At 54.3% G+C, this 20473-nt stretch overlaps 1 protein-coding gene and 1 non-coding gene across 2 annotated transcripts; both read left to right on the top strand.

Annotated features, from left to right (window-relative positions):
* The first annotated feature begins 4990 nt into the window (after window positions 1-4990).
* TRNAT-GGU (transfer RNA threonine (anticodon GGU)) lies at window positions 4991-5066 on the top strand. The gene has a single exon. It is a non-coding gene; the product is annotated as a tRNA-Thr (tRNA).
* Window positions 5067-14194: 9128 nt separating this feature from the next.
* On the top strand, window positions 14195-15497 carry ARL4C (ADP ribosylation factor like GTPase 4C). The gene has a single exon (XM_066345625.1). The coding sequence runs from the start codon at window positions 14724-14726 to the stop codon at window positions 15300-15302; it is 579 nt and encodes a 192-aa protein (XP_066201722.1). The 5' UTR covers window positions 14195-14723; the 3' UTR covers window positions 15303-15497.
* Window positions 15498-20473: the final 4976 nt, after the last annotated feature.

Here is a 20473-nt window from a genome sequence, read left to right as displayed (position 1 = left end):
TCAGAAACCTGTAAGGTGCTCATGAAAACAAGCGTGTTCCCCAAACCGACGGAAGACCCACGGACTCAGGATCTCTGGGATGGATGGACTCAGGGTCCCAGGTCTGGGTGCCGGACGGGCGTGTCTGCACTTACTGAACTACGAGCTGATACAGTTCCCACCTGTCACTACTCTGTGGCCCGCAGTGTGCCCCTGGGGACGGGCGTGTCTGCACTTACTGAACCATGCTACAAGCTGTTCCCACCTGTCACTACTCTGTGGCCCGCACAGTGTGCCCCTGGGGACACAGCAAGTCCTCCCCTCTGCCTGCCAACCCCAGCATTGACGGCCCCTGGCTTCAACCATCCGTCCGCATTGCTCCCCTGCGAGGTTTAACTCATCAGGAGAGAAGAAGGAAGCCGGCCCACGTCTCCTTCCGAATGTTCAGGCTGATTTTTGCGCCTTCATTACAGTGCTGGGGCAGCAGGGGTGGGTTTAGGCTCTTCCAACATCACCCGACCTCTAACAGTGGGACTGAACATGTTAAGTAAAGGCTTAAACTTTTCACATTTGTGTGTTTTAATGATAAACAATCATTTTAAGAACCTTTAGGGGTTTTTATATATTTTTTAAAAATCAGCAATAAAACTTGTTACACACTCAATTGTTAGAAAAATGACTCCGCTGGGGTCATTTGCGACTCCTCTACCAACACCCAGAATTTCCCTCCCGCCCTCTCTGCGTTCCTGCTCAGAGAATAAGAGTTTCCACGTGAGAAGCAGTCCAATTTTCCCAAATGCTCTGATTGACACTGTTTGTAAGGATCAGTTAGGATAGAGGAAGTCTTCTCGTCCCACCTGTCTGCCCGGATGCGCGACTCGCTCTGCCTCGCTGGGGGACTCGTGCCGAACACCGCAGACACTTGCCCACAGCTCCCCTCTTCGCCCCCCGCCTGGGCGCCGTACACGGCCACGTTCCTCTCTGCCATTCCGCGAGGAACTCAGGATCGCTTCTGTGCTCCCGACCAGGTAACTCAGTTGGTTAGAGCATCGTGCTGATACGCCAGGGTTGCTGGTTCAATCTCAGATCGTGGCAACATGCAGGAATTAACCGATGAATACATTAACGAGTGGGACGATAAATCAGTGTTTCTTTCCCCCTTCCTTTCTTGAAAAAAAAAAAAAAATCAACCAGTCAGTGATGGTTTTCCAAATAAAAGAATTGCTTTTGTGTGCTATCGTGACGTGTGATGTTCTAATTAACAAATGATTTCCAGTTTCATAGTTTTCATGCCCACCCGGTGACGGTCCAAAGCCACGGTGCGGCCTGGTGTCATTACTACCCTGGTGTCATTACAGGGTCTTGTGGACTAAAAGGCAGTTGAAAGTGGGGTCTCTGCTGGGCCCCTCCCCCCACCCAACTTAATGGCCAGGTCCGATGGTGACCAGCACACTCAGCTGCCCTCCTTCACTCGACCAAGAGGTGGTCTCCTCACCCAGAGGCAGCGAGCCCTCATCACCCGCGGGCCAGGATGATGCCATCAAGCCCGCTCCCAACCAAGTGGGGGAGAAATTGGGCGTGTCCCCTCTCTACGGTAAGGTTGTCCTTAGATGGCCCATCGTGGGATGTCTGCTGGGTTCCGGCTGCGAGACCGGCTGACCGCAGACACAGAGGTAAGGGGAGGAACACTGGAGAGGGGACAGCGAGGTCAGCTGGGACCGCGTCGGGGTGTCCATGGGACGCCCCTGTGGGAGCATCAAGCCAGGGCTCGAGCGTAGAGGGGAGCACAGAAGAGGCAGACATCCGGTCAGGACGAGATCTGGGACAGCAGCACTCGGAGGGGGGACTTGGAGCGGGGAGGAGAACTCCGGGAGCAGGGAGGCTGTCCTTGGGAAGTGCGTGCAGTGTGGTGTGGAGAGGGGCCCAGCAGGGGACCCAGGAGACGCTCACAGTTCGGGGCAGAGGGAAGAAAGGACCCTGTGGGGGCTTCTCAGGTACAAAGAGCCAGGAACCAGGCCTGCGGTGAAATGCCACGGCAGCCAAGGCCCAGAGAGTTTGGGCAGAAAGAGGAATGTGGTCAGGAGTGCCAGATGCCACAGGGACAGGTTAGATAAAGACTGAAAGCTATCCAGTCTGGGCTGCGATCAGGAGGTGACCTTCACAGGGCGGGTTCAGAGGGCAAGGAGAGGGCACAGCAGAGTCTAGCAGACTGAGGGTCACAGGGGGGTCGGGGGAGAACCCTCAAGACTCCAGGAGGAGAAGGAGGGTGATTAGCTAGAGGGCTGGGGGGAGAGAGGAGGGAGAGAGAGAGAAGGAGGGAGGGAGAGAGAGAGAGAAGGAGGGAGGGGGAAAGAGAGAGGAAGGAGAGGGAGAGAGAGGAAGGAGGGGGAGAGAGAGGAAGGAGGGAGGGGGAGAGAGAGAGGAAGGAGGGGGTAGAGAGAGAAGGAAGGAGGGGGAGAGAGAGAAGGAAGGAGGGGGAGAGAGAGAGGGAGGAGGGGGAGAGAGAGGGACAGAGGGAGGGAGAGAGAGAAGGAGGGGGGAGAGAGAGGGACAGAGGGAGGGAGAGAGAGAAGGAGGGGGAGAGAGAGGGACAGAGGGAGGGAGGGAGAGAGAAGGAGGGGGAGAGAGAGGAAGGAAGGGGGAGAGAGAGGGACAGAGGGAGGGAGAGAGAGAGGGACAGAGGGAAGGAGAGAGAGAAGGAGGGGGAGAGAGAGGGACAGAGGGAGGGAGAGAGAGAGAAGGAGGGGGAGAGAGAGGGACAGAGGGAGGGAGAGAGAGAGAAGGAGGGGGGAGAGAGAGGGACAGAGGGAGGGGGAGAGAGAGAAGGAGGGGGAGAGAGAGGGACAGAGGGAGGGAGGGAGAGAGAGAAGGAGGGGGAGAGAGAGGGACAGAGGGAGGGAGAGAGAGAGAAGGAGGGGGAGAGAGAGGAAGGAGGGGGAGAGAGAGAGGAACAGAGGGAGGGAGAGAGAGAAGGAGGGGGGAGAGAGAGAAGGAGGGGGAGAGAGAGAAGGAGGGGGGAGAGAGAGAGGAAGGAGGGGGAGAGAGAGGGACAGAGGGAGGGAGGGAGAGAGAGAGAAGGAGGGGGAGAGAGAGGGACAGAGGGAGGGAGAGAGAGAGAAGGAGGGGGAGAGAGAGAAGGAGGGGGGAGAGAGAGAGAAGGAGGGGGAGAGAGAGAGAAGGAGGGGGAGAGAGAGAAGGAGGGGGAGAGAGAGAAGGAGGGGGGAGAGAGAGAAGGAGGGGGAGAGAGAGAAGGAGGGGGAGAGAGAGGAAGGAGGGGGAGAGAGAGGAAGGAGGGGGAGAGAGAGGAAGGAGGGGGAGAGAGAGAGAAGGAGGGGGAGAGAGAGAAGGAGGGGGAGAGAGAGAAGGAGGGGGGAGAGAGAGAAGGAGGGGAAGAGAGAGGAAGGAGGGGGAGAGAGAGGAAGGAGGGGGAGAGAGAGGGACAGAGCATTTGTGAATCCGTGTGCTCTGGTGGCCGAGAGGCCTGCACACACAGGTAACCTCAGTACGTGCAGAGCAGCAGGTAGAGAACGTGTCTATTTGTGACGATGGTGCAGAGGGGACAAGCTGAGGGTTTCCCTGCCCAGCCATCGGCTTGGGGCTGTGCACGGAGGGACTGTCACAACCCTCTCTGGAGCAGGCAGCCACTCTTGTGCTCAACGAGACCAGAGCAGATTTCCTTCTCACCATTCCCCTGACTTGCTTTTCAATATAAACCTAACTTCATATGAAAATGGTGTCAGCGCCCGACCTGTGGTGGCGCAGTGGATACAGCGTCGACCTGGAACGCTGAGGTTGCCAGTTCGAAACCCCGGGCTTGCCTGGTCAAGGCACGCATAGGAATCGATGCTTCCTGCTCTTCCTCCCCCTCCTCTCTCTCTCTCTCTCTCCTCTGTAAAAGGAATAAATAAAATCCTAAAAACATAAAAGAAAAGGAAAATGGTATCGGCAAAATAAATCTTTGGGACCTGAAGCCCCACATCCTTGGGCTCAGAACACGCTGAGAGGCGTTACCCATTGACCAGCACACAACATTCCCCGAATTACCCACCGGAAGCTATTTCTGTTGTTGTTATCACTGCTACCGTTTTAATCAGTAAGTCTTTGCGGTGGGCCTTGTACGTGGTGGTGCGATTTCAAGATTGTAAGTGGAGTTCTTTGTTACCCACCTGCCGTCGGGGCCCAGAGGCCCTGTGGGTTCCCAGAGGGAACGCCTGGTGGGGTTGGCGCCCGACTTCTCCTCTGCTCCCAGGTCACAGCTGTGTTGTCACCCAGCGGCCTGTGCGGAGCCCTTCCTGACAGACTCCTTTGTCCCCTGATGCTGGCCCGTGACCACGTCACCCCCAGACCGTCGGGGCAGCAGCACAGGCATTCAGGGGGACATGGGGACAGACTCGCGGCTGCCAGAGGGCTGACGACATATTTCAGTTTCCTGGCTGTCTGCTGGCGATGCTCCTTGCTTAGAGTCACCTGCATGGCAGCGCCCCCCACGGGGCCCCCTCACTTCCCCGCCCCCTCTCCTGACCACCCCCCACCGCACCCCACTGCACTCTGGGCTCATCCCACAGTCGGAGGTATGTTTTGTGATTCCACCACTGGACACACAATGTGTGTTCACAAAAGGTGTCTTGAATGAATATTGAATTATTTCTCCGAAGAATGTATTTCTGTTTGAAATGACGGCGTGTTCACCTCGTGTGTGTCACTCGGAGCCTTTCCCACAGTGCAGACGGGAGCTATTAGGTGGTGACCCGAGCACACGTGTGTCTCCTGCACGCCCACGGCTGACCCTCCAGCCTGTACAGCAGCACGGACCCTGGGCACAGGGGTGGTGGCCCCGGTCTGTGGGGCAGGCGCTTTTCCCACTTAGCTGTCTGAATGTCTTTCTCCTGTTTGCTGGGTTGGCCGAGGACGTGGGTTCAGACTGGCAACATGGCCACAGCTTAGCGAGTGGGTGGGAACAGGGACTTGTAAGAGAGGAAGGATGAGGCAGGAAGAAGAAGGGGGAACTGGGGCCCTGGCCGGTTGGCTCAGTGGTAGAGCGTCGGCCTGGTGTGCGGAAGTCCCGGGTTCGATTCCCGGCCAGGGCACACAGGAGAAGCGCCCATCTGCTTCTCCACCCCTCCCCCTCTCCTTCCTCTCTGTCTCTCTCTTCCCCTCCCGCAGCCAAGGCTCCACTGGAGCAAAGATGGCCCGGGCGCTGGGGATGGCTCCTTGGCCTCTGTCCCAGGCGCTAGAGTGGCTCTGGTCGCAACAGAGCGACGCCCCGGATGGGCAGAGCGTCGCCCCCTGGTGGGCGTGCCGGGTGGATCCCGGTTAGGCGCATGCGGGAGTCTGTCTGACTGTCTCTCCCCGTTTCCGGCTTCAGAAAAATACAGAAAAAAAAAAAGAAAAAAAAGAAGGGGGAACTGGAAATCGAAAAAAGGCAGAAGTGAGGTTGAAGTAAAGAAATGAGAAGGAAGGGCCCTGGCTGGTTGGCTTAGCAGTAGAGCATTGGCCTGGCATGTGGAAGTCCTGGGTTCGATTCCCAGTCAGGGCACACAGGAGAAGTGCCCATCTGTTTCTCCACCCCTCCCCCTCTCCTTCCTCTCTGTCTCTCTCTTTCCCTCCCACAGCCGAGGCTCCATTGGAGCAAAGTTGGCCCAGGCGCTGAGGATGGCTCCATGGCCTCCGCCTCAGGTGCTAGAATGGCTCCAGTTGCAACGGAGCAATGCCCCAGATGGGCGGAGCATCGCCCCCTGGTGGGCGTGCCGGGTGGATCCCGGTCGGGCGCATGCGGGAGTCTGTCTGACTGCCTCCCCATTTCTAACTTCAGAAAAATATAAAATAAAATTAATTAATTAATTTAAAAGATGTGAAGGAAGGAAAACAATCAGGAGAAATAAGAGTCATTTCCTGAAAATGGGGGACCGCTTACCTCCCCGGCCAGACAGTAGAGCTCCTGAGTAGAGGGGTCACGCCTTGGCCATGTTGTTCACATGTTCTCCACCGTTAGCACCCATTCTCACGTGCTCAGATGGTTTGGGGGTACCGAAAAACCTTAACAGATATCTGTGACTAAACGAACGATCGTCCGTCCCCTGCAGATTCCCCCGTGTAACCTCCTTCCCGCTTGTCCGACATGAGAACCGTCCTTTACGCCCAGGGTTTCATGGAACAAGTTAGTGACTTGAAAAATAGAAGAAGAAGGTTCAGAAAGCTTGAAGAAACAGCAACGCGGAGAGCACAGCGCCAAGCACTGCTAGGTACGTAACAGACATCCTTTAGAAAACGGAAGGTGATGTTTGTCCGCACGGGAAACTCTGCCTAGATGTCCACGCACCGAGCACAAAGCAGGGCGGACCCACCTCTGCCCCCTCGCTCGCTCGGCACCCGACATTCCCGTGCTCAGCAAAATGCGTGAGCAAACCGCGTGGGGAGGCCGTCTCTTCACCACCTTCCGGACACTCCACCGGCCACCTCCTTCTCCAGCACTCTCCTGTGATAGGTGTTAATGACATGTAGATGATATGTCACCATGAGAGACAGTTTGCATCCACACGCAGCAGAAGGGAGGATTTTAAAATTTCAGGTAAGAGCACAAAACGTCTTCGGCGTTGTGGGCGCCTGTCGGTCCATGGTTGTCCGCTCAGGGTCGGCCCTGAAGAGCATCCCTTGAAAACCCGCAAAGAACCTTGGGATGTTGGCGGTAGACGCCCTCCCTGGAGGTTTCAAGGTTGCAGAAGAGCCAGACCTCTCCCCCCCACGACCACCTTCCCAGTGGACGTGGCGTTTAACCTTGTCAGCCTGACCTTGAGGTGGCAGAATAGCACCTCTAGAGGAAAGTGTGCTCCCGTCAATATCTGCCCTGTCTCTGGCACGCCTGAGGGCGGATTACCCGCATCTGGACAGGAATCGCCTATGCGTGGGTGTGTGACACGGGCCGGTGTGTGGTAACTTATTCTCCGGACATTTGCTATATTTATTTTAATTCTGCCTAGCATGCAGGGCAGAATTTAGGGCTTTTTAAATCTACATAGATATGCAGGCGTTTTTTTGTTTTTTTTTTCTGTGAGTGCATTCATCAGCTAAACCGGGTTTTTGGACTCTCTTTGTTATTATGAAAATGCTATTTCTGTGCGCACGGAGAGCAAACGCAGACTAGGAGAGATAGACAGTGAGACGTGTCTCTTTCCCACGCTACGTACTCAGTTCCATCATCCAGAGATAACCACTACCAGTAGCTTTCTGTGTTCTTGTTTCTTTTTAGAAAATTCCCATGTATATCATATAGCTAGACATCTATCTATCTAACATACTCACACATTCATATATATGTCCATATATACATACCTATGTATATATCTAGAGAGAGAGAGAGAGAGAGAGAATTTTTCATCAAGATGGATGTAATTGATGTACTACACTTTTTTTACTTATCAATATCTGGGTGATTTTAACCATAAGAGCATACAGACTCATCTCCCTCCTTTTAATAGCACACGCAGCAGAAGAGAGGATTTTAAAATTTCAGGTAAGAGCACAAAACAATTGCACCGAAGTATCTTAGAATACTTAATAAGTTTGCTACGGATGAGCATTCCCATTCCTACCTAGTACAGACAGACCACGTCTCACGGAAGACACCTGTCTGTGGCCACGCCCCGGCCCCTCCAGCTACCCGCGACTTTAATCCTGGCCTCTCAAATCATCGCTCGGCCGCGGAGTCTAAGCCCGTGTGTTTAGATCTGAATTTCTGACTTCTTCGGCCAGGAAGGACCTAGGGTTGTTTTTATGTAGTTGTTTCACCCACTTAGCACCGGATAAAATCATAACACGGACACGGTCCCTAAGCAGCAGGCGGGGAATTAAGTTAGAAAACTCTAGGATTCAATAAAAGAGAGTGAGGCTCTTCCACCCCAGAAATTAAATTTCTTCTCCTTTCTTGGCTTTTGTGTTTCTGTATTTTTCTCATCCTCCGCCATGGCAGAGTGAGCACAGCTGGCATGACCGTTGCTGTCCACCCGGCTGCCCCAGGCCACACCAGGTCCTCATTCATCATCAGAGGACCGGGTCAAAGGAGATGCATCCAGCAGCTGTGGTCCCAGCTTAGGAGACGGAGACAGGCAGTTCCCCATGGCCGGCCGGCTGTCGGGACCACAGCTGATAGAAACAAACGGCCCAGAGGCCAAGCAAGTCTGCTGGGTGTCCAGCGGCCGTCCAGCTGCACCACGGGAAGGCTGCAGCTCCAGGGTGTGGGTGTCCTGGGAACGCCACCAAGTGAACCCGGCAGGCAGCTGCTCTTGGCAGTGATAGAGGAGCGAGAAATCATGAGAGGTGGAAAGGGCTGACCACTGAGAGACGAGAGGAGGAGATGGTCTGAGACCAGCCACAGGCGCCACCAACATCCTGGGGGCTGATGGCGGATGGAACCAAGTCTAGTGGCCGTGGTGGGAGATGGGGAGGGGAGGGAGCACAGAGTGCCTCTGGAGGTCCTGGTGAGTGATGTACCTATGAACCTATGGCTGGCCAGCCCAGAGCGCCATCGGCATGACGGTCACTGCACCTCAGGCCGCACGTGGAGCAGTCAAGGGTGCAGGAAGCACTGCCGGTCAGCCCGGCCAGTTGGTTTTCTTAGGGGGGGAAAAAAAATTAAGAAGGATGGAGCGATCAATGGAGCCGGTTGAAAAGGCCAGGTAAGGAGGGAGCCACAGGGCCTTTGGATATTTCCTTTGGTCCCCGAAGGCCTTAGGAAAGCAGGTTCAGGAGCTCGGAGGGGAGAGGAACGAGGAAGTAAAAGGGGTCTTCTTCTATGATCGACGGGAAAAGGTGCCAGGGTTACATACACACCGTGGTGCCGCTCACGAGGAAACGACCGGAAGTGGCTGGGCCCCTAACAAAAGCAGCCACGAACCAAAAGAACTGTCCTGGGATGTCCGGACCATAGCCCCCCATCGGGCAGCTCCCCCAGAAGCCGCTGGCTGGTGGGATTGAGAGGAAAGAGTCATCCTGAGCAAGCAGACAAAGAGAGAGAGGCCAACATACCCCGGCCTCCCCCACTGAGCCGGCAGGGCTGCAAAGGAGCACAAAAGCACCTTTGTCTCCCTCGTCGCTGGGTCCGGCCCAGGAGGTTTTAATGAAATGAAAATAATAGGCACCTCAGTTCACCTGGGGAGGAGGGAGAAGGAGAAACCCAAGTAATCCTTTTCCATCAAATACTTTTCGTTCAGGGGACACAGCTCTAATCACCAGTGTTTACTATCCTGTGTTGTTGGGTTTTTTTTTTTTTTTTTCCTCTTTCTTCACTGGAGCTTTTTTTAGAGTAGAAATTTAATTACGGTGATTGAATTATTAGGAATCAGAAATAACTTCTGCATACCAAGCTCTTTCTTCTTCTTCACCAGGGAAGGGTCGGGGGCCTTGAGATGCCATTGTGCTGTCATTGGAGGGGACCAGAATTCTTAACGTCCTGGGTAAAAAAAAAAAAAAAAAAAGTTCATGTAAAAGATGAAACTTCAGTTTTAAGGAGAGGGCTGAAAACAATCTTATGCAAGAATCTCATCTGCAAATAATATTAATAGGAAAGATAATGACTTCTAAATTTTTATGCCGACCTCGGGCAATGTCGTCGAGATCAACAAGTGATAAATGAGGACTTCGAATGGGGCGGGGGTATCTTTTTAGCTGTTTTTATAGCAAAACCAAAAACAACAACTACAAAATCATCCTAGGAGTGGTTGTTAGGGAAAAAAGAGAGAGAGAGGCAAGAGAACCTGACTTGTTTCGGCCTCGTTGCTTCACGCAAAGAAGGAAAAAGGCACTCAGAGAGGGTTGGGTAGTGTTTTGTTTTTCATTAAAATCATAAACGTGAATGGACAATAAAGTAAGGGTCCTCCACTGTCTCCGGCCTTTGGACCACTTGAGTAGAGCAGAAGGCCCGGGCATCACGATGCGCATCTGTCTCCAGCCCCGCCCGCCGCCCGCCAGCACAGCCCCCTTGGGACCAGTCTTCTTGACTCCGTTCCCCACGGCTCCCAGGTGGGCATCTCACCCGGGATGCAGACACTCCCCAGGGACAGGGACATCTCTGGTCTTGCACTCCCCAAGACTTCTAGGGGTGCGGATGAGACCTTCCTTAAGGGGATACCCCTCTCAGCCGAGGACCTTCAGTCCTGGACCACCCAGCTCCACTGTTTCAGACCTCATCGCTTTCTCTGTCCAGTTGGCCTGCTTTACCTCTGACTCCTGGTCTCATTTCCCTGGAGGCCTGCCCCCTGAACAAGAGGCAAAACATGGGTTTCTTCCCATCTCTAACCTCAGCTGGGATTCCGGGATGCCGAGTCCCCGGCTCTTCCATCCATCTGTGATTCTTTGGATGGCTCTACCTGGTTCAAACCCCTTCATGCTCTGCCAGGCCTCTGTTCCCCCTGCTGGCCAGTCACCCCTCCTGTTCTGCCCTGGCCCTCACCGACAAAGACCCCCGCCTGCATCTGAGAACCCACGTCCCCAGGCTCTGAGCCCACGTCGAGGCACTTTCTCAGCTTACCACGCGGGGCTCTGAGAGAACTAGTTCCTCAGCTCCAGACAGAGAGCCAGGTGAGGGAGTCCCTTACCCACTCGTTTTTGTTCAATCACTGTGGAACGCTTCCTAGGCTGGAGGCAAACGGACCCCTGCAGAGGCCCGGCCGCGTCTGTTCCATAAGCAGCTCGGTAGAGGGCACTCCTGTATTATAACAGCCGAGCACAGGGGGCGGGGAACCCGAACCCTGGCAGCCAATCAGAAAACGCAGATCATCACACCCCTGAGGTGCGTGCTCATGGACACACACGCCCGGGCTCTGATCTGCCCCCTCATCCGCACTCCCCTGTGGATGGGATGCTCACCTTTGCATCTCATTAGCCTTACTAAGGCAAGGACAATAATGACAGAATACACAGACGCACTCAAAAGTCACCTTAATAGGTGGCACACTTTATTTCTAAGCCCTTAAAAGGGGGGGGGGCGAGGGGGGGGGATCGAAAGAATACTATTTTGGAATTCAATTTCAAAATCCCTGCCGAGTTATTGCATTCTGTTTAATGTGAACTGATTGAGTTCTTTTCTGGAGGTAAAGTCATCTTGGTGCAGAAGAGAGAGGAGCTCTGAAATATTGCTGTGATGGGAGTGAAATTCATCTCAGGCCGGGCGCAAGCCGGCGTTATTCTCGGAGAAATGTCTTCTTCTGATTAATTAACACGAAGAAGGTAGCACATGCAGCCAATATTTCCCACTCAGTAGTGGAATACTTGCCAACTGAGGGCAGGAGTGGGGGTGGGAGTGGGGTTGATCACTAGGTAAATGACGCCGTACTACATTGTGAAAGTGTTTTCCCTGCTGTGGTCAAAGCCAGCACTTACTGAGCACTGACACACTTTACATGCGTGATGGCCTTGATTCTTCACGGCCGCCTCATGCGTTCTATACAGTTTAGAGACGGGAAGTTTGAAGCATGCAGAGCTGGGTGTTGCCACGTGGCCAGAGAGTGGTGGGAAATGCACGGCGCGCACCCGCCTTTCGGCAGAGCCCAACTGGTCAGCTGCGACGCTACGGCCATGTAGAAGTCGGTGCTAAGTGGGCCTTGCCCTGCGGACGCGGTGGTAACCATGACTCCCCGTCCAATCATGCCGGTGTTTCTCGATCGCAACTCACATTTGAAAGCTGACTGAGCCGCGTGACATTTTTATGGGAAAGAAGCTAAATCATCAGCTGTAAAATCATCTTGTCACCTGGTGAGTGATAATCAGAACGCAGAGTGGTTGCCGTTCAATTACAGTTGAGTTTTCTGTTGCGTGGCTTTGTTCTGGAAGGTTCTAGCAATGTCTGTGACTCTGCTTTTTCTTCTGGACAACAGATAGCCCTTGATTACTAAACTCCACTGTGGGGGCGCAAGATGTGTGTATGGGGGGGTGCTGTCAAAACCACCGCTGGCAGTAGTTAGTACAGCACCATGAAATCACACCCTTTCCCTCCTGCTGTCCTTACCAGAAAAGCAAGTCCTGACCAATGGGGAGTGGATGCAAGTGAGGGGAAGGAGTCCTATATTATGTGAAGGTCATTTGTGGGAGCCAGATCAAGAGAGTTACAGTCTGATCGGTGCCTTTCCAAAGGCCCAGGTTGCAGGCCACTAATCAAAGTCCTGTTTCGGGCTGGCACCCAGCCAAGGCCCTCCCCTGGCATACCCGGGAGGAGAGAGAAGAAAGAGTCTCACGAGAAGGTGACTACCTATAAGCAAGCCCTGAAGAGAGCCAAGAAAATCACTCCAGAAACACAAGATACTGTCTTTCCAGGGTTCAGAGTAACCAACATGACCTCAGTATAAATTATGCCAACATTTCTCCTTCTTGCTTGCTTAATACCATTTGCTGTATAGGAACAGATGCCTGATTTCTTGCATGGGAACCACCCCTCCCCAAATTGAGCCCCTGGGCCACACCTATCGGTGTGTTCCATCCTTCAGGACAGTAATACTTGATTCAGGGGCAGGCCAGAAAGGTCAAAAGGATGTGTCCTCTAGTCTATTGTCATAGTTAATGGGAAAGAGATACAATTTCTCCCCCCTCTCAGATGTAAACAGCGATGCTGGTAGGAAAATGAATCAATAGAGAGGGAAACAGAGAAGAAATGAATAAGCACCTGGCCTAAAGACCTTTTTTTTAGCTCCTGGATCCAGCCATACCTGAATCCCTATTTTTTCAATTATGCCAGTGAATATTTTTCAGTTTTGTCCAACTCAATTTGAGTTGAATTTCTGTGTTTTGCAACTGAATTTAGGTTGCTAACAACTTCATTTGCCATTATATGAAAATAGTGTGGGGGTCGAGTGAAAGAAAGAGCAGGCAGGCCCTCAGCCCTGGGCACCAATACCACTGGGCTTGGGGCAGGCCGTCAGTATCTAGCTTCTGTCTCGGCAAAGTGAAAAACACCTGGGCTGTGGTTTCCTCCTCTGGCAAGTTGTTTAGAATAACCCACAAGGCCACATTGGTGTTTGTAACCTCTTGTACCACGGACTCTACACTATGGACATACTTTATTTTAGCTCCCAAGTGTGTCTAGAGCCTCAGGTGCAGAAAAAAAGGGTTCATCTGCAGGCAGGTGGTTCTCAGTTCTCAAAGTAGGGTGGCAGAGGGTGCTCTTCTGAGATCCTAAGGTGGGAGGTCAGCTTAGTTGGTGGGCACAAAATAAGGCAACCAACCCAAGTGAGACACCCGCTGTGATTTCGTGGTGCTGCACTAACTACTGCCAGCGGTGGTTTTGACAGCACCCCCCCACACACACACACACATCTTGCGCCCCCACAGTGGAGTTTAGCAATCAAGGGCTATCTGTTGTCCAGATATGGCGAGTTGTCTGAGTTATCTGGAAATAGAGCCCTTATCCCCCGCCCCCATCGCAGTCCAGAAGGCTAAACCCCTGCACCCATCGCTGCCACCAGACAAGAAAAGCTGGGCTTCCGGGGCACCCTGGGCACAGATCTGGGCCCCCAGTGCAGTGTGATGGTGGCCTGGTGAAGCCTCCCCGTAGCTCCGGCAGGAAAACCAGCACGGAGGGCCAAGGTCCAGGGGACAGCCAAGGGCATCTGAGTGGGAACGCGCCCGGCTGGGGCGGATCCGGCTGGCTGGTCACTGAAGCCAGTGCGCTCCTTTCCCTTCTCCTGAGGGTCTGGGGGACCTGACTCCACCACCCTCACTCCCCGTGGGGGCACTCTCATCCCAGCCCGGGCTCTCCCCAGCCTCCGGGCGGACGCTGCCTTCGGCCTCCTGGCTTTGGATTCCGGGCCGCGCCAGCGCCTGCAGAGCTGGGACCCCGAACCCGCTCCCTGAGGCCGGCTGTGCTGCCCCGGGCTGTGGCCCCGCCGGGCAGGGCAGTCGTCCGGTCGGGCCGGACCTGGTAGGGCGGGGAGTTCCGGGAGCAGGAGCTATTTTTACAAGATGCGTCAGCGGGCGGGGGAGAGCGAGCCGGCTCCGGGGCCCATTGTCTGGGCGCGGCACGGGAGGGGGACACCGAGGGCGATTCCCAGCGCTCGGAAGGGCGCGAAAACGGCCAGCCGGGAGGAGAAGTCCACGCCCGACCCAGGGCCGCGGCGGGGGCGGGGCCGGCGTGGCGGGGGCGTGGCCGGCGTGGCGGGGGCGTGGCCGGCGAGGGGCGGAGCTGGGCGGGGGCGGGGCCGGCGAGGGGCGGAGCTGGGCGCCCTCGGGCCGCTGCAGGCTGGCGGCGGCGGCGGCGGCGGCGCGGGGACTGCGGGGACAGAGAGGCGGCAGCGACGCCCGGGGAAGCCCGCGCCCCCGCCTGCGCCTGTGAGGCGCGCCCCGGGAGCGGGAGCGGCCCCGCAGCGCCGCCCAGAGCAGAGGCGAGCGCCGGAGCCCCGAGCTGCCGCCGGCGCAGAGCCGGGCAGCGACCCGAGCGCGGGGGCGCGGCCGGAGGAAGCCGCAGAGCGAGCCGGCGCCGGGCGAGGGCTCCGGGCGCGAGCATCCCGCATCGCGGCAGCGGAGGCGGCTCGGCAGGAGACAAAAGCCCGCCGGAGAGACGCTATGCTGAGCCGGCGCGGGCTCCGAGAGCGCGGCGTCTGAGCGCGCCGAGCCGTGCGCCCCGGGGCCGCGGAGGCTGGGCAGGTCGCGGCGGAGGGCGGCGGACGCGGCCCAGGTGCGCCCGGCCGCGGCGGGCCCGTAACTGTTCGGGGGGCGGCGCCCTCCCGCCGCAGCCGCAGTGGCCGGCGCCGCAGCGAGGAGCCATGGGCAACATCTCCTCCAACATCTCGGCCTTCCAGTCCCTGCACATCGTCATGCTGGGCTTGGACTCGGCCGGCAAGACCACGGTGCTCTACCGGCTCAAGTTCAACGAGTTCGTCAACACGGTGCCCACCATCGGCTTCAACACGGAGAAGATCAAGCTGAGCAACGGCACGGCCAAGGGCATCAGCTGCCACTTCTGGGACGTGGGCGGCCAGGAGAAGCTGCGGCCGCTGTGGAAATCCTACAGCCGTTGCACGGACGGCATCATCTACGTGGTGGACTCGGTGGACGTGGACCGGCTGGAGGAGGCCAAGACCGAGCTGCACAAGGTGACCAAGTTCGCCGAGAACCAGGGCACGCCGCTGCTGGTCATCGCCAACAAGCAGGACCTGCCCAAGTCGCTGCCGGTGGCCGAGATCGAGAAGCAGCTGGCGCTGCACGAGCTCATCCCGGCCACCACCTACCACGTCCAGCCGGCGTGCGCCATCATCGGCGAGGGCCTCACCGAGGGCATGGACAAGCTCTATGAGATGATTCTGAAACGCAGGAAGTCCCTCAAACAGAAGAAGAAGCGGTAATGTGCCCATCAGTGTTCGGGAGCGAGGGGGGGGAGGAGTGAGCTAGTGAGTCAAGCACGAATGAATGGGTGTGCGAGAACCCGCGCCCGCGAACAAAGACAGCGAACCAAAGCGATGCTTCGAATTTTTAAAACGGAATCTCTGCGCCCCCAGACGCAGGACTGGTGACTTATCCTGGGTGTGCAGGCTGACTTGGCAGCCTGCCCAAAACCTGCTCCCACCCCGCGGCCCAGGGGACCTTTTGTCTGAACGGCCAGAGCTCCCTAATGGGGTGGGAGGCCGCCCTAGGGAGTGGATGTGCAGGGGCTGCGGTCTGCCCTCCCCGCCCAGGTGGAAGGCTCAGATGTCAGAAACAAAAGCGATTTCTTCCTACTCCAGCGGGGCCAGAAGTTCAGGCTGCCCCGCCCTCACCTGGGAGTTACCTGAGGTATGCAAGTCCCAGAACCCTGGGAGCCCCCATCTGGGGGCGTGCTGGCAGCGAGAGGCGCTGGGGGAACAGCTAGCTGCTCCTTGCATAATTTTATGTCACAGGGCAGGCCCCTGTTGCAGTTTCACTTGTCCTGCTCTGGTCCCGAAGGAGGTGGTGGTTTGGGCTATCAGAGGACTGCCTGGAACTATATGCGCCCCCCTCCCCCTTCCCGGCATGGAGCACTGCGCTGTGCTGGCCTGGCCTGGGGCATGGCCTGGAAGAAGCCCCTTTCCTGGTGACTTGTGGTGGCTACCGATCCAGTTCTGCTGAGAACCGCTTTTCAGCCTGGAATCAGACATCATCCAGATGGGTTGGACCCCGTCCATGTATAGGTCATTATCACACAAAGAGACCAATAAAAATTAAAAAAACAAAAACTGTCAGAGGTGGTGGCAAATGGATGCATTTACTGTTTGCAGGATGGTTCAAGGTGTTTAAAGGGTAAGGCTCTGGACAGAGGTGCTGGATGGATGTGTGTGTGTGGACACAGGGGCCTCCCTCTGTACTGTGTCATTGGCATAAAATCTGGACCCATATGTGTGAAGTCTTAAATTCTCTTAGCCTACTGATTGGTTTGTGTGAGTGCACCAGCTGCAGATGTGTGCTGAATTGCAGGATGGGTTTTTTTGCAAAGGATGTCTCATAATACTCACCACTTGATGACCGGTTTTGGTTTTCAGACATTTTTTTTTTTAACCTTTAAAAATATTCACCATACTTGACTCTGCCCTTTTTATATCCTTTTACGCTGCAAGTGGCGACATGTTCAGGTTTCTAATTGGGTTTATTGTGACCTATCTGGTTTAAGTATTTCATTAAAGATGTCTCATTGGAGACATTTCCTGTCATGCACCAAAAAATAAAACCCCACCTTGTTGTAAAAGCTGACCTTGTTGCATGGATTTAAAAGCGAAGGAAAAACACCAGGATGAGGCCCCTTCCCAATTCACTCTCCTGGGAACTGGCCTGCGGAGCAAATGCAAACCACAAGGAGTGCTTGCTACAAAGCGAGTGTGTGACGCCATGGTCACCTGTACTCGGGCATTTGGCGGTGTACTTGAAAGAGGCTTTGGAACATAAAGTGAAAGAATAGCTATTTTTAATAATGTAATTTAAATAAAAATCCTTTATAATCAAGACTGAGGAGTCTTGGTTTGCAGAAGCTGTCATTTACCCTAAAAAAAAAAAAACAAACCACAGTACCAAAAGGGAAACTTAAGCTTACTATTTGATTTTTATTTCCTCTTTGAATCCATGTTTACAGGTAGACTTGTGTTTCTCTCCCCCACCCCACCCCCCATCACCACTGTTATGAATTAATTTACAAAGGAGGCCTATAAAATCGGGCATGATCATGCTTGGACATCTGAATTAGTCAAATGATAAATTCATGCCCATAGTCCATGGCACTCAGAAAGTTCATTTACACACCAGAGGTAGAATTCCTGGCTTCCTGCTTGAAACCCACTTCTCAGAGGAGATGTTTTAAAAGAAGGAACCTAGCACCCCCTCTCCTTTTTTCTCTGTTGTCGTTGTATCTGGTGCCCCCTCCAAAGGTGGTCTTTTTGTAGAAACTCAGTAGAGAAAAATAGAGCTAAGCAGCGCTCAGAAGCCTGCAAGGTTTCCGTTTACATAGTGACAGCATACTCACTGATTTCTAAATGGGCTGGTCCCGTCATCTGAAGATTCTGTATAGAATGATTTAAAAAAAAAAAAAATCCATCTTCTTTATTTTCTTCACATGCGACAATTTCTTAAGCACTTTGACATTTTGGTAGTTCCACACTATTGAGAGAATAATATATTTATTTTGTGACATTGCCGATGCCAAATACTGTAACCTTCTTGTGCTCACAGTTCTTCGGTTCAAGATCGCTGTTGAAATTCTGCCATGCTTCACGAATGATACAAAATGATCTGGGTTTTGTTTTTGTTTTCTTTTTGCATTATTAATACTTAAAGGGTGCAGTCCACTGTTAGTAATTGTGTAGTCAAGTGAAACCCTGTGGTGTCTCAACTAATAGTTAAAGAGTCTCAGTTGATTTCTGTAACGTTTGACCTAATAATAGCCCATTTCAACTCTGACCAGACAGGAAGCACAGATCACATCACCTTGGGTGGTCAGCCGGGTTGGGGGCGGGGCTTCCCCTCCGAGGTAGCAGTCAGTGATTGATGGATGTAGGATGCCTCCTGCCTTTGGGAGAAGGCATGGGTGTTCCACAGAAGTGGGCCTCCCCACCGGAGCTCTTGAAATGTTTTCTCACAGACACAGGGAGGAGGCTGGCTTTGCTTCAGAACAATTCTCTTCACCCGTTCTCTGTCATGGTGTTGGGACTGTGTCTCTTGGTTTGTTTCTGTTTCTACTGCTAAAATGCCGTCTTGGTCACCTTCCTCCTCTGTTCCCGCTCCCTTTTATATGCATATATGATGCTGTGAACAGAAATAAATTATTTATACAAGCAAACGTTCGGGGCGCTTGTCTGTGGACGGTTTCTGCTCTTTCTTCTCCGGGTCCCCTTCACTGAGTGAGCGGAGGGCGGGGTCCCCGGGGAGATCTCCAGGGCTGGATCCATCGGCTCTGCTTGTTTTGGTGTGAGTGTCTGCCCCACCCTGGGTGCTGGACGGAGAGGTGCCTGTCCCCCGTCTGTTGCCTGTCACTGGTCCTTCCAAATCGTTTAGGAAAATGGCCTCGACACCTGGCCCATCCCCTGCCTCTCTCGGTCATTGAAAAGGTCATGATTGTTAATGACTTCCAAAACATCTGGCTGTGTAACAACTGAGACGACCTCCATGCTAGCATAGCCCCGGTAGCCATTACGGAGCTGCTCGGAGACAGGGCTGCCCCTCTGTCGGTGCCTGGGTTGAGTTCTACTCTCGAGCCCGTCGGAAGGGCTGCAAGGCCTGAGTCCTCGTCAACAGTAGGTGTGGTGAGACCCCTGCGTGACTCAGTCCGTGCCGTCGGGGAAAGGCGCACTTTCTGGGGGAACGGAGAGAGGGTGGGAGGCAATAGAGCCTCTGCCAGGTTCGGTGTGGAGCTCGCGGGGGGGGGGGGGGCAGGTGTTAAGCAACAAAACTAAGTCATGGAGAAGTCTTCACTCTGGAGCCAAAAAAGATGCCAGTTTCAAATTCTGGCTCAAATGCTCGGGGCCCCGTGATTTTGCTGAAGCCTTGAGACCTCAGTTTCCCCATGTGTAAAACATACGGAATCGTGATGGCTGTTGGGAGGATGAAACAATGGTGATTGGGACGTGCTAACAAGTCCCTGGTGGGGAGCAGACGCGCAGTAGCTTTTGGTCCGATGGTCACAGGCTGCTAACAGTATGCAGAACGCCTGATAACGGAACCTTACGACAGGCCTGTAAGTTCGGGCGCTGCAGTCTTCCTTTCCTTCATACCTGTTTGGTGTCTTCATCCTACTAAAGCCTGGGCTCGTGGAGTCCCAACCGGCAGCTACAGAGACTTCGATAGTCCCGGGCAGTCTGGTCGTCCAGAGCTGCGAGGGGCTGAATTAGACTCTAACCTGAGGTCTCCAGATCCGTGGATCCGTTATTCCCCCCCCCACAGCCCAGCTCCCTGGGCCGCGCTCAGTGAGGAGAGGTCCTGGACAGCTGGTGCACAGCATGACACTGAGGACACGGTACGTGCGCAGTGAGTACTGGTAGAATGACCTCATTCATCTCAGTTTGGGTTCTAAACGTGAAGTGCACGTTCTCTGATTGATTATTTCCCATTAACTATTTTGGTTAAGGTGAAAATACACAGAATGATACCTCTTTAAGATCACTACTGTACGATGAACCTGTGCAGTGACTCTGTAGGATGTTGAAACGCTGACACGTCAGCAAACCATTGGTGAGCTTAGTGGTTTTCTCAACTGCGAGCGAGGCTTGCCTCCACCGTGCATGTTGCCACAGAAGCGAATGTTTCAGAGCCCCATGACCCCCAAAAGCACAGATGCCATTTTTAAGAACTGAAACCCGAAAAATGCTTGAAAAGCCGTTTAGAAAAACCATTGCAGCCCCTTATGAGTAAAAATACTAGAACCCCAGAGAAGCGAAGGCTAAAATCCTTGTCTTTTGGTGTAACCTTAATTTAACTTTGGTGTAAACAAAGCAGTCCCCAAGGAGCCAGGTGACGCTTGATACTTGGACAATTGGGTTCGTTTTATGTTTTCCGGGAAAGTAACCCCAAGTGGCCCCGTCACTCTGACCCCGAACAACTGAAGAGGCTAATGTTAGACCTCAGCAGTCGCTGTATTTCCCCCAATCTGAACTTCCCTCTCCCTCCCCCGAGGTCTTACTTCTGCATTTGTAAGTTTCTGTGCTAGACCGTGGACATCTGGGCGTTCACATTTGTCCCCAGGGCTTGTGCGCTGGGAACCATCCTGTTGCCAACACCACAGACTGGTTCGAGGTCACATTTGCGTGGCCCCCGGGAAGGACAGATACTGCGCCAAGAGCGGAAGATAACAGGTCTGGCGTGATGAAAGCTGAGGAGAGAACTTGACCCTCCCTGATGCCACAGCCCTCCCCTGCCAGCTAATCTCGCGCTTTCCTCCTCTGCATCCACCTGTGTACCGGGTGCCCACCGTTTGTTTGGCACTGGCCCACCAGGAACCAGATTCGCCATCTCGGTCACCGCGGCAATCTTTTCTGTCCTCCCACGGATGCCTCACCCGTGTTCGCGTACCCTTACTCCCTGT

Source organism: Saccopteryx leptura, chromosome 7 (genome assembly GCF_036850995.1).
Source record: "Saccopteryx leptura isolate mSacLep1 chromosome 7, mSacLep1_pri_phased_curated, whole genome shotgun sequence".
Classification (NCBI taxonomy): domain Eukaryota; kingdom Metazoa; phylum Chordata; class Mammalia; order Chiroptera; family Emballonuridae; genus Saccopteryx; species Saccopteryx leptura.
Note: the sequence above shows the minus strand (reverse complement) of the source record. Positions and strands in the feature narration are given on the sequence as shown.

Excerpts from the sequence above, each read along its gene's own strand:
- ARL4C (XM_066345625.1), top strand. The coding sequence starts at position 14,724 with ATGGGCAACATCTCCTCCAACATCTCGGCCTTCCAGTCCCTGCACATC.